The 12,883-nt window shown below is 41.5% G+C and overlaps 1 protein-coding gene across 1 annotated transcript; it reads left to right on the forward strand.

Annotated features, from left to right (window-relative positions):
• The first annotated feature begins 8,983 nt into the window (after positions 1-8,983).
• On the forward strand, positions 8,984-9,520 carry LOC136840978 (uncharacterized). Its single transcript, XM_067107984.1, has one exon. It carries the CDS (start codon positions 8,984-8,986, stop codon positions 9,518-9,520), a length of 537 nt encoding a protein of 178 aa, XP_066964085.1.
• Positions 9,521-12,883: the final 3,363 nt, after the last annotated feature.

Genomic DNA, 12,883 nt, shown 5'->3' on the forward strand with positions numbered 1-12,883 from the left:
CCATCTGTAATGGAGCGGGATAATGGGAAAAAAGTGCAAATGGTGATACAAGCAACAGATTTGGCATGAGAACTCTTATTATTGCCATAAATCAAAATTAACCTCTGGCCACCTCAATATTTGGCTATTTCCAAGATGGCTGACACTTCCAAAATGACAGCAAATTTGCTGTATATTTCAAATATTTTCATTTCATAAGCCTATAAAAGTTGCATACTGTCCATATAATGATTGATAATTTCTATTTTGGCATTCTTACTGTCACGAAGAGATAAAGTGAACCCATCTTTCCGATATGGCCACCATATGAACACCATATTTGCAAAATGGCCGCCAAAGATAAAAATGTATGTATCTCCTGAGAGAAACCAATATGTTTTGTGTATCAATTAGTTTTAGGAAGTGCAGCTGCAGAGAGCTGTGCAGCTAATTCCAGATTTGTAGCACTTGCACCTGCCATGGCATTGCTTTTTGCAGCGACACTTATTCAGTTCTTGGCAAGATTTTCCTATTATTGGCAAATCTGTCCAATACGGAATCCAGGTGCCATCAATCTGTTGCCATCCCCAGTGTCTTGGACTGGGCAAAACTGGATGACATACTAAAGACTGGCACCAAATGTGCCCTGCTTGAAAGGCAGCTCTCTTGCAATGCTCTCTAAGAGCAGCTCTTGTAGGGGTTATGCAATCATAAGCTCTTTGCTTTCTTGCAAAGAGATCAAATTTAGCCTCATTTACATTTTTTATACGAACTGCTTCTGTCATACATTAGCACCACGAACTCTTCAATAATTTGCAGGTCTTCATCTTCTACAGCTGCTGGTGTTGAACTTAGTTTGATGAAGGTGGGTGTGGCATGCTTAAACACAGTCCATGTTTGCCATGCAGACTTCTTCCCCTTTCCATGAAAGGCAGACACCGTGTCACACCCGATAAATGCATGGAAAAAGGGAAGGGCTGAGGCTTTTGGTCCCATAGCTGATGCAGTTTCATGGATAGGTATCCACCTCATGTCTTTTCCTCTACCAAATTTAATCCATAGTTTGTCCAAACCAGTTTTTTCTATGCTAGATAATGCTATGATGCCAACGTCAGTGTCTGTATTACATATGATTGAGAAACTCTGTGGTTGCTCTTGCAATATCCATGGCATGTTTTATCATTGTAACTGAATGAGCTGCCTCTTGAAAAAGACGCAACACTGATGACAAGCTTATTTCAAATGGGGACTGTCGTTTCTGAGAAGTGTGATGTGCTGCCCAAGATATGGACACAGCATTTTCACTCCTGTCCTACAAACTGGCTTTCTCAAGCCATTCACACTCAAAAGAAAGATGCATTGAAAGCGCAACCTTTTGGTGCCCTGCACTTCCACTGGATGAAGGTAGGGGATTCTCATGTTTAAAGTGAGCAGGAGGTACATTTGTGTAATATTCAGGAAGAGAAGGAACTTTGTTTTACTTTGTTCCACTTTGGATGATTTGGGCCAAGTTTCTGTCCTCACCCTTTTCATCGGTGCTTGGATATGCCTGTCCCATGGAAGGATGTTTGTGCAGTTGCGGCATTTGGATTATGATCCAGATTGTCAACAGCATAAGTTGTAAAGAGCCCTTTTCTTAGTTTAGTGGGACAAACTACTTCTTCCTCCACAGCCCTTGTTACAACTGCTTCTCCTAACCCTATAGTCAATTCCAGAACCGTATCAGAGCTGATGCTGATTCCATGGTGATGGAAGGTATCAATTAATTGATGCTTCCTATTTTTTGCAAAGACCAGGAGACCAATATATATTGGAAACGGAAGTTCTCGTGACTTGGAATGTCTGGAGAGTCTTGAAGATGCTGGATTCTTTCGACAGTTGAAGTGCAAAAGCTGTGCTAAAGCTAGATCAGTAGATGATGTTCCATATTTAAGGTGGGATTTTATTTCACCACCGTTTTATAGCACACTTACAAATTCCAACAAACTTGGTGGCACAGATTCTCTTCTAGTGTCTGCTGTTAACGTTCCAATAAATTCTATCTCATGTTCATGCATCTGTTTCCTCAAATTCTTAGCTGCTTTGGCCACGATTAGTGCATCATTGTAGTCATATTCCGTGGCTAGGGCTTCTCCCATTTTCCATTTGTAGGCAAACCAAATTTCTCTTCCCTTTTTAAAGTCCTTCAGTTCTGGGATGCGGGCAAGTATCTGTTCTTTCAACTGTGTTCAGTGTACAAAGGAAGCATCAACATTTAGCTGTTCCAGTCTTTGTTTGTACAAATCATAAAGCTCTACCATTGTAAAATAGCAGCACCCATCTGTAGTCAACTGCTTGTCTCTTATGTACATCTCAAGCTCAGCAAAAGCATGGGCTAATGCCTCTTGTCTGTACTGCAGAGGATTATCTCCAATTTTCTGGGAATTTAGCCAGGCCCTTTCCCTGTTGTACACACCTGTCAGACAAGATGGGTGATACATATGGTCCTGAGAAACAATATCTCCCGCACTAAGCTTGGCCAGAAGTTTCTCATCTAGTAGGTTGGTGGCACATCGTTGCAGCTTTTCATGTAAAGGCAATGTCATGGCCAATCGTAAATCTTTGATTGGTGCTGGTTGGTCACATATAAAGCATATTCCTTCTTTCTCAGTCTTAGATTCTTCTGCATCTTCTTCATCTACCCTCCGGCTACTACGTGTGAATTTTGCTGATGGGGTATCATCTTCTTCTTTTGCCTTACACAATTACTTCCTTTTCCTTTCTAGTTTTGTTGTTTTGAACTTCAGCATACATGATTCATATGTTGCTTTGTTATTTTCAAAGGTCTGCAGAATTCCATCACCTTCATCAAGCCTCTTGGGATGAAATGGTATAGGCATTGCATTTAACTTATAGAATTTAGGAATGTTTGCAGCAAGGGTAACGTAGCCAGCACCTGATGCATCAACTAGTCTTTCACGTGTGTCCTCTTGGCACAAGCAACAAAGCTTCCAGTTAATCGTACTATCTCCCCTCAGGAAAGACATTGTTTCCAAGATTGTCCTGCCGTTGCTTTTGTTCTATAGGCCAAGGGTTTATCATTTGACCACCTATATAACATATATGCATTTTCAGATATGGGATACAACTAGGCTCAGATATGTCGTAATCCTACCCCTAGCCCGATCATTCATCCAATGCTATTTAATTCCTGTGTGATCTGTACACCACCTAGAAGACTAAAGCCCCATCTTCCTTGGCTCAGCTCTCCCTTGCTGGCACATTCTCTAAATTCAGAGGCAGCTGTTCAACTTTGAAGTGGGGCTAGCTAAACAGCACTTAGGAAACTAATAACAAATCTCTGCCATTAGCTAGCACTGAACCCCAAGCTGAGTTTCACAGCTATAGTGTCAACCAGTGTGCCCTGGTAGTACACTGACACTACACTGGTACATTTTCACATTAAACATTACCAATTTTTTTCTAAATGAGGATGAAAATTAATTAACTGGGAACTGATCAGGCTGAAGTTACCCCAAATACACGTATTACCCTACCTTTAGCCTCATATATGAGCTGAAGTACCAATTTTTGGCATTTTGGCAGACATTTTTGATATAGTGACAGCCATCTTGGATATTTCTATGCAGAGACATTATGTATCTGCATATATAAAGGCTTGTTTTTAATATTTTAATATAAACTGGGAGTGACTTAGGGATATGAATGTGATTAATCAATTAAATACCAATATTCAAATATCCATAGGAGGCCATTTTGAAAACTTGTCGGCCATCTTGGAAAATGGCAAAATTTTGTGTGGCCGGAGTTTGATAATGAGACCAAGGGACAAGAAGAATAGTTGAGCCAAGTTTCATGCTTGTATCACCATTTGCATTTTTTGTAGTTACCCGCTCCACAACTGTCCCATTTTCAAAGCTATAAGTTGAAGAATAAAAATTAAAATCAGACCGAGGCTTAAAAAATGTTTTTTACATAAAATAATAAAAGTATAAGAGGAAATATGAGAAGGAACAAAGTTTCCCTAGTAGTACTAAAGGTAAAAACTGAGTGACACTCAGGGTCTGTTATGGTTCCGTGGAAATTATGGTGCCAATGGAAACTCATGAGAGGACAGAGGTGTTGACATGATCTGGGTTTTTAACTGGGGAACTAGCTGTTTAATGAAAAGTGATTCCAGTATTGACAGTTGATGGTCATTCAGAGCTTTGCCTATTATTTTAAAATCTTTATAATTAATGTTATATACACATTTTTTGCTGTGGTCTCTTATGCATGAGAATTCGGAGTTTGATAATTTTGCACCCATTCGATAACTTACACCATGATGAGAGTAATCTCACCTTCAAAAATCTACGAGTGGAGCCCACATACTTCCCAAGGTCACATCTGGCGCAATTAAACAAATAAATGGCTCCCAAGGCCATCAAAGGGTGTAGACTTTCTTTATATTTAAACAAGGACCTAATCGTCATTGGGTTACTAGATATTAATTTCAGTTCAACAACAGGTAGATATATGCTCACTGTTTGTCGTAAGTCTTGGTAAAAACGTTAACTGTAAATTATTGGGAACATGGTATTTAAAATTTGGGCGAAAAAAATTACTTAAAAACTTATAAAAATGTTTGTAAAAAAGCTTAGATGGAAAGCAGCTTTTAATAAAATGTTGGTGTAGATATAAAATTTCACCATGAAAGCTATTCCAGTAAGATGTTAAACTGAAGATCCTGTGGAAGAGGGTAGATAGAGAGTTTAACATTTATCCATATATTAATTTGTAGAGAAAGCGTAAGAGTTTCAGTATCTACAAACTTACTAATTTATATAGACAACAAACAGACAGGTCAATAGCTCTTCAGAGTGGAAATGTAACGCCCAACACTAGGTGAACGAAAACAGAGGTCACCACACAATCATTTGTGTTTGTTGATAGATGAATATATACATATAAGTTGATATACAATGCATGATTGAATCTATGGTACATGTGGCTGAAATGCTGACATTGTAATGTGTATGGCAATTAAGATACATTTAGCATGGCAATAATATGAACAGATATGTGTATAAAAGATGTATGACTCATGCTGTGTTTCTTGTGTCTGCTTGTTTTGCACATGGAGATGTTGTGAGGAGATTAGTGAGCCAGGTGAGGTGACGGTGTGTGGAGTCCACGTGAGACTCTACAGGACTCCCCCCCCCCCCCACCTTAGAGTCTTACGGTTGTAAGCATGTGTCTGGGATATATCCTGGTTTTAGGCAGTCAATGGAGACCCACGTCGACCTGCTGTGTGCATCTGCCCGGATGAATGCATATTTTGCGTTCTGCAGCTCACTGGGCATGCACACTTTTCTGGTCACGTGGTAGGTCGTCTTAACTGGCATTATCCGTTCTACTGCTTTTCGGGTGTTGGATGGGGATATTGGGCTCATCTGATCTTGAAAGACATCTGCTGGCAATTTTAGTGCTTGGCTGTATAGGACTTCTGCTGGAGATGCATTAAATACTGCTGTGGTGTCATTCTTAGACCCAGTAAGACTCACAGTAACTCCTTTCTCTAGCTCCCGCCTTGACATCTGGCGGTGTCTGATGCTTTCAACGATCAGTGTAGCCTTTTCATAATGCCATTAGCTTCTGGGTTGCAGGCTGTCGTGTGTGTTATCTTTGTCCCCAAACTGTCTGCAAGGCCGTTCCACTGGGCTGACATGAAGTTGGCTTCAATGTCGCTCCTGATGATCTATGGGACTGACCTCTTCAATGAGGGCTTTCACGTAACTTTCTGCCATCGGTTACCATATCAATATTGCTTCAGGCCACCTGGTATTTCTTTCGAAGTTGGTGAACAGGTATCTGTACCCCTTGGAGGGAGGTAGGGGTCCCACTATGCCGATGGGGATGTGGGTGAGTCGGTGGTTTGTTGTGTGGAACTCTCATACCCCACTCTCTACGTGTCTTGTGATTTTTGACATCTGACACGGGATGCATTCTCTCGTCCAGTTTTTATGTCCTTTTTCATTCCCCACCAGATGTACTGCTCTGTTATGATTCGGGCAGTTGACTGACCTGATAGGTGGGACAGGTTGTGGGCAAGCATTAAGGCTATTCTTCTGAGGCCCTCTGGCAGGTATGGGTGAGGGCGTCCAGTACTCGTTTCAGAGGCGATGGTCTTCTCTCCACTGTTGATTGACATGTTGCTCCATGTAAGGGCGGGGTTGTCCCGCTGCAGTTGCTGTAGGTCCACGTTGCCTCTCTGTGCATCTGCTATTTTGGGATAGGCTATCCCAAGCTTGGTGGTGTTGACAGTTTCTTGATAGTGCATCTGCCATGGTGTTTGCTGAACCCTTCAAGTATTTGATGGTGCAGGAGTGTTCAGCTGATAGGTGCCGCTGTTGCCATGGGTCTGCTGACTTTGTGAAAGTGTGCACCAAGGGTTGATGGTCTGTTTGCACAATGAACTGTCATACCTCAAGCATGTAGCGAAAGTGACAGACAGCTTTGTAGACTGCTAGAAGCTCCCTGTCGAAAGTGGAGTATTTCTGTTCAGCTGCTGTTAGCTTCTTGCTGAAGTATACCAGCAAACAACAACCATCATCTGTGTCCTACTCTGGTGCAGCACCATTGCTGTGTTACATGCATCTGTTATCAATGTGAGGGACCTATGGGGTAGAGGAAAAATTAATGTAGTTGCAGAGGTTGATGCTTGTTTTGCTAAAAGAAATGCATTATCTCGATTTTCTGACCAATTTAACTTTTGTTTTCCTTGTAGGCATTAATATATTGGGCTTATAATTTTAGCAATGTTAGGGAGGAACCTGTGATAATAGTTGATTGGCAATTCTTGTAATGCTTTAATTGTTGTTGGTTTTGGGAAGTCAGTTATTGCTTTTACTTTTTCTGGTAGGGGTTTAATGCCCTCTGGGCTTACTTAATGTCCCAGGAATTCCACCGTTTTCTTTGCCCATTTCACATTTGCTTTCCCTTACTATTAGTCTGTATTCTTTGACTATTTGCAGTACTTTTTTGACATTTTTAAGATGCTGCTTAAGGTTGGGACTAAATATGAGGATATCGTCGACATAGACCACACAGAATGGAAAGTTGCCAAACAGTTTGTCCATGAGTCTTTGGAAGGTTGCCCTTGCATTGAGAAGGCTGAAACTGCTGTAGTTGAATGTGTAGGTGCTGAAGAGGGGGTGATGATCATGGTCTTCTCTATATCTTCCTTCACTACTGGAACTTGGAAGTATCCCTTCAGCAGGTCTATTTTGGTGACGATCTTTGCTCTGTTCATCTGGCTGGTTATGTCTGGTATGGTTGGCAACAGGTATCTTGGCTTCATTTTGGCATTTAGTTGCTGGTAGTCTCTGCACATGGGCCATGTTCCGTCAGGTTTTGGTACCATGTAAAGGGGTGATGCCCATGGGCTGGGGGCTTTTTGGCATATTCCTGCATTCTCCATCTCCTTGAACACTTATTTGGCGTAGGTGAGCTTCTTGGGGGCTAAATGTCTAAAACATGAGTGGATCAGGAGGCCTTCAGTTTCTATATGGTGTTGGATGTTGTGTTTTGCTGGTTTGGTTAAATTGTGCTGCAGGTCACCTTTGAAGACCTCTTGGTAGTCTTGTAGAAGTTGTTGTATTTCTGGTGGTGGGGCTGCTGCTGTGATGTTGCATATTTGTCATCTCTGCTGCTGCGGTGACAGTGTGGTGGTGGTTCGTCTGCGTGGCTGTTGATGAGATGATGTCGGAGTTGTTTTCGCAGTCAAATGTTTTGATGCCACGTCCACCAGCAGGTTGTGTGCTGTTAGGAAGTCTGTTCCTATCAGTGCTATCGTCACATCTGCCATTATGAAGGTCCAACTGTAGTCTTTCCCATTGAATGACATCTTCATATCTCTCCTCCCTTACATCTTGAATGGTGCTCTGCTGGTGGAGGATATGTGGAGGTTGGTAGGTAGAGTGAGGTTGAGTCATTCATTCGGACTGGCTGGCACAAATAACCTGCATTCTCCGGTGTCAACGAGGAATCCTGTGTCTGACCTTTCATCCCTGATGAAGAAGCATGTGGAACCTCTGTGTTTGTACCTGGAAGAAAGACAGTGGTGGGCAGGCACAGTTTCTCTTAAGAGGCAACAGGTCAGCTCACGGCTGCCGTTTGGTTGGATGGGTCGCTGGTGCGACCTTCCTGCATGTTTTTGGAAAACAGGCAGCCTTTGTCACATTTGAGGGCTTTCTTCCTGAAGTTCCAGTGGAAGTAGCACATCCCCTCTAGTGGTTCGTCTTTCTTCTGTCTGGTCTTCCCTTTGATGAATTGCTTGAGGAAGTTTTGTCTGTGGATGGGGGCGGCTGGTCCCCTGGGGATGCTGTTGGATTGCTCAGCATTTTAGACTTTATATTTCACCACTTCTCATCACCCATTCGTATTGGGGCCGAACTTGGACTTGAAGGGCACTGGGAGTCTCTATTCATCCCAGTGATCTCAAAAACTATGGATTAGACTAATATCTGTCATTTTTGACATTTTATTTTTCATCCCTTCTCACCACCCCCTTTCCAGTTGGGGCTGAACTTGGACTTAAAGGGCATCAGGAGTTTCACTATTCATCTCAGCAAACTAAAAAACTATGGATTAGACACTAATGTCTGTAGTTTTCACTTATCTTTGCATGTCACCACCTTCCCACCCCTTCCCATCCCCCTTCCTATCGAGACTGAACTTGGACTTAAAGGGCATCAGTAGTGTCACTATTCTTCTCAATGACCTTGATAGGTATTTATGTTTATAACTACCTATAACCAGAGGTTATATTTGTGTTTACAGATACTTACTACTCATTAAGCATAACTACCCTGTTAACTATTTTGTCTTCTTTTAAACTGTATATCATTATAAGTTAGTCTTAAAAATAAAGTCATTCAGGAAGGATCTATCTGAGTTTTGTGTCCATCCAAATATACTTCAATGGCGACGAGGAACTGACTCACGAAAGGGAAAATTAAGGATGGCGCATTTGGGTAATATAGCAGCATATGACAAATCCGAGGACTTTGAAGATTATGTCGAAAGGTTTGATCAGTTCTGCTTAGCAAATGACATAACAGAGGAAGATAAGAAACGGGCAGTTTTCTTGAGCGCCGTTGGCGCTCCTACATATGGACTTCTGAAAACATTGCTTGCCCCTAATAAGCCCTCATCAAGGACTTATCGAGAACTTACTGAGCTTTTGAAAAATCACCTCCACCCAAAACCCATCCTGATAGCTGAACGTTTCAAGTTTTACAATAGGAAACAACGTCCAGGAGAATCCATCACTGAGTATGCAACGGAGCAACGGAAATTGGCGGAAACATGTCAGTTTGGTGCTTTTCAAGAGGAAGTTTTAAGAGACTTGTTTGTTATTGGATTGGCCAACCGCTCGGCACAGAGGAAACTATTAAGTGAACAGGAGCTTGACTTAAAGAAAGCATTTTCGATTGCGCTAAGTCAGAAATGGCGGATGAAAACGTCACGAAGATTCAGGGTCAAACTCAGGAGGTAAAAAAGTTGTTGGGCCGAAAGCTTCTCTCCTTGAGTGTTACCGTTGCGGGAAGACAAACCATAAGGCTGATGTTTGTTTCCATAAGGATACTGAGTGTAATGGGTGTCATAAAAGGACACCTTCGTAGAATGTGCCGAAGGGAAAATCATACCACGGTCAATCGAAATTGGAAATATGGAAGACAAGGAAGGAAACGATCGACGATCAACATGGCAGAGGAGGAGACTAGCGGCTCGGAAGAAGAAACTACAGAGTGCAAACTACAGGATGAATTGGTGCATACAATGAAATACTGTGTTAAGAAAATGAAAGCAAGACATAATAAGGTTCCAGAGATAATAGTGAAAGTTAAATTAAATGGGATACCAATTGATATGGAATTGGACACGGGAGCTTCTGTGTCACTGATAAGTGAAGAGTTCTACGCTAAACATCTGAAAAATACAGTACTTCAATCCAGCGATATTGTGCTGAAAACCATGACGGGAGAAAAATAGAAGCCGTCGGGATATGCTACGTAACTATGGAAGTTCATGGACACAGAGTGGAGGAAGTGCCATTGTATGTGGTACAGGGGAATGGACCTGCCTTATTCGGTAGGGACTGGCTGCATTTTGCGAAATTTGACTGGAAAAAGTTAGCTGTAAATCATCTGCATTCTGGTATTCTGAAAACCTCAAAGTTAGAAGAACTGTTAAGGAAATATGGTGATGTCTTTGATGGTGAACTGGGTACAGCCAAGAATATAAAGGCTCATATTCGTGTAAGAAAGGATGCAAAACCAATCTTTTATAAAGCGAGGGCAGTTCCTTATGCAATCAGGGAAGCTGTGAATGCAGAACTTAAAAGACTAGAATTGGAAGGAATTATTGAAAAAGTTGACTATAGTGAGTGGGCGGCACCGATAGTGCCAGTTTCAAAAGACAATGGTTCTATTAGGATCTGTGGTGACTTCAAGGTCACCATAAATCGTTATGTGGAAAACCCTGAACATCCAATGCCAAATCCAGATGAACTATACCAGCGACTGAACGGTGGAAAAACTTTCTCAAAGTTGGATTTATCGCAAGCTTATCAGCAAGTGGAATTAGATGAGGAATCTAGGAAATATGTCACGATTAACACACCACTTGGTTTGTACAGATATACACGTTTACCATATGGTGTCTCAGCAGCCCCACAACTTTTTCAGTCTTTAATGGATAAAGTTCTGCAAGGAGTACCTTGTGGATGCAACATAGATGATATTAGTCTTACTGGGAGAACCAAGCTGAACATTTATACAATCTTGAAAGGGTACTTGAGCGGTTGCACATCAATGGGTTGAAATGTAATTTGTCGAAATGTGAATTTATGAAGCCCTCCTTGAAATATTTGAGTTTCATTGTGGATGAAGAGGGTATCCATATGACGGAGGATGCCATTGCAGCAGTCACGGAGGCACCAAGGCCAGAATCAAGGTCTGAAATGCAATCCTTCCTGGGGCTGGTAAACCATTACCGTCGCTATGTGCCAAATCTCTCATCAGTCGCAGCGCCTCTCACGGAATTACTGCATAAAGACAGAAAATGGCATTGGTCAGTAGAGTGAAAGAGCTTTTTCCGAGATTAAAGAAATGCTGACCACTGAAACAGGAGTATTAGTGCACTATGATTTGAGTAAACCTGTGACGTTGGCAGTAGATGCATCACCCAAAGGACTTGGAGCAGCATTTCCCATATCACCAGTAACGGAGAGAGACCAATTGCTTATGCATCAAGAATGTTAACACCAACTGAACGTAACTATTCCCAAATTGAGCGTGAGGGTTTAGGTATCTTTGGACTCGGGAAGTTTCATCAATATTTATATGGTCGTAAATTCACCCTTATTACAGATAACAAACCACTGTCATATATTCTAGGACCCAGGAAGGGTATTCCAGTCCTTGCAGCTGCAAGAATACAACGCTGGGCTATACAGTTAGCAGCTTATGATTATGACATTGAATTACGTCGTTCAAGTGACAATGGAAATGCTGATGCACTCTCACGGTTGCCTTTACCAGATTGTGACTCAATGCATCAGATAAGCTTGTAAACTGGACACAAGAAGCAACTGCATTTAACATGCACCAGGTGAACTCTCTTCCTGAACTGCCGCTGTTGCAAAAACTTTGCATGATGCTGTACTGGCTGAGCTTTATATTATACAAGAAATGGATGCCAGACTTGAGGACATAGCAAGAACTGAAACCCTTCCAATGTAGCCGAAAAGCGTGAGTTTTCAATTGAAGAGGATGTCTTCTATGGGGTGCCAGGGTGAAAATGGTAAAACTTCTGATGACTCACCTGATAGATCGATATCTGAATTACCAAAACTTCGAAGGTCTACCAGGCAAAGTAGACCACCTGACTATTTTAGAATGTAAAATGATTAATAGTATTATGTATGTTTTGTATTATTTATTCAAAGCTATGCCACCATTTAATTATTGATTGCTTTATCCTTTTATTTGCTTTAATCTTTCATTCTTTTCCCGAGGGGAAAAGGTGTTAGGTATTTATGTTTATAACTACCTATAACCAGAGGTTATATTTGTGTTTACAGATACTTACTACTCATTAAGCATAACTACCCTGTTAACTATTTTGTCTTCTTTTAAACTGTATATCATTATAAGTTAGTCTTAAAAATAAAGTCATTCAGGAAGTATCTATCTGAGTTTTGTGTCCATCCAAATATACTTCAACATGTCACCCCTTCCCATGACTTCTCATCCCCCTCTCTTCTATTGGTGCTTGAAGAGCTATAGGAGTGTCACTATTCTTCTCAGGGACCTCAAAAACTGTAGATTAGACACTAATATCTGTTGTTTCAGTTATTTTTACATGTCACCACCTTCCCAACCCCTGCTCACCCCCTCCTTCCTAGGGCTGAACTTGGACTTAAGGGCATCAGGAGTGTCACTATTTTTCTCAAGGACGTCGAAAACTATGGATAAGACACTAATATCTGGCGTTTCGGTTATTTTTACATGTCACCACCTTCCCACCCCCTTCTCACCCTCTTCCTATCAGGGCTGAACTTGGACTTAAAGGGCATCTTGAGTGTCACTATTAATCTCAGCGACCTTGAGAACTATGGATTAGACCCTAATGTCTGTCATTTTCAGTTATTTTTACATGTCACCCCTGCCCACCCCTTTCCTATCAAGGCTGAACTTGGACTTAAAGAGCATCTGGAGTGTCACTATTCTTCTCAGTGACCTCAAAAACTGTGGACTGGAAACTAATATCTGTCATTTCTATTATTTTTACATGTCACCCCCTTCCCACCCCTCCTTCCTACCGGGGTTGAACTTGGACTTAACCCTTAAGGGAC

Source organism: Macrobrachium rosenbergii, chromosome 1 (genome assembly GCF_040412425.1).
Source record: "Macrobrachium rosenbergii isolate ZJJX-2024 chromosome 1, ASM4041242v1, whole genome shotgun sequence".
Taxonomy (NCBI): Eukaryota; Metazoa; Arthropoda; class Malacostraca; order Decapoda; family Palaemonidae; genus Macrobrachium; species Macrobrachium rosenbergii.

Coding starts and splice junctions, on each gene's coding strand:
- LOC136840978 (XM_067107984.1), top strand. CDS start 8,984: ATGGCGCATTTGGGTAATATAGCAGCATATGACAAATCCGAGGACTTT.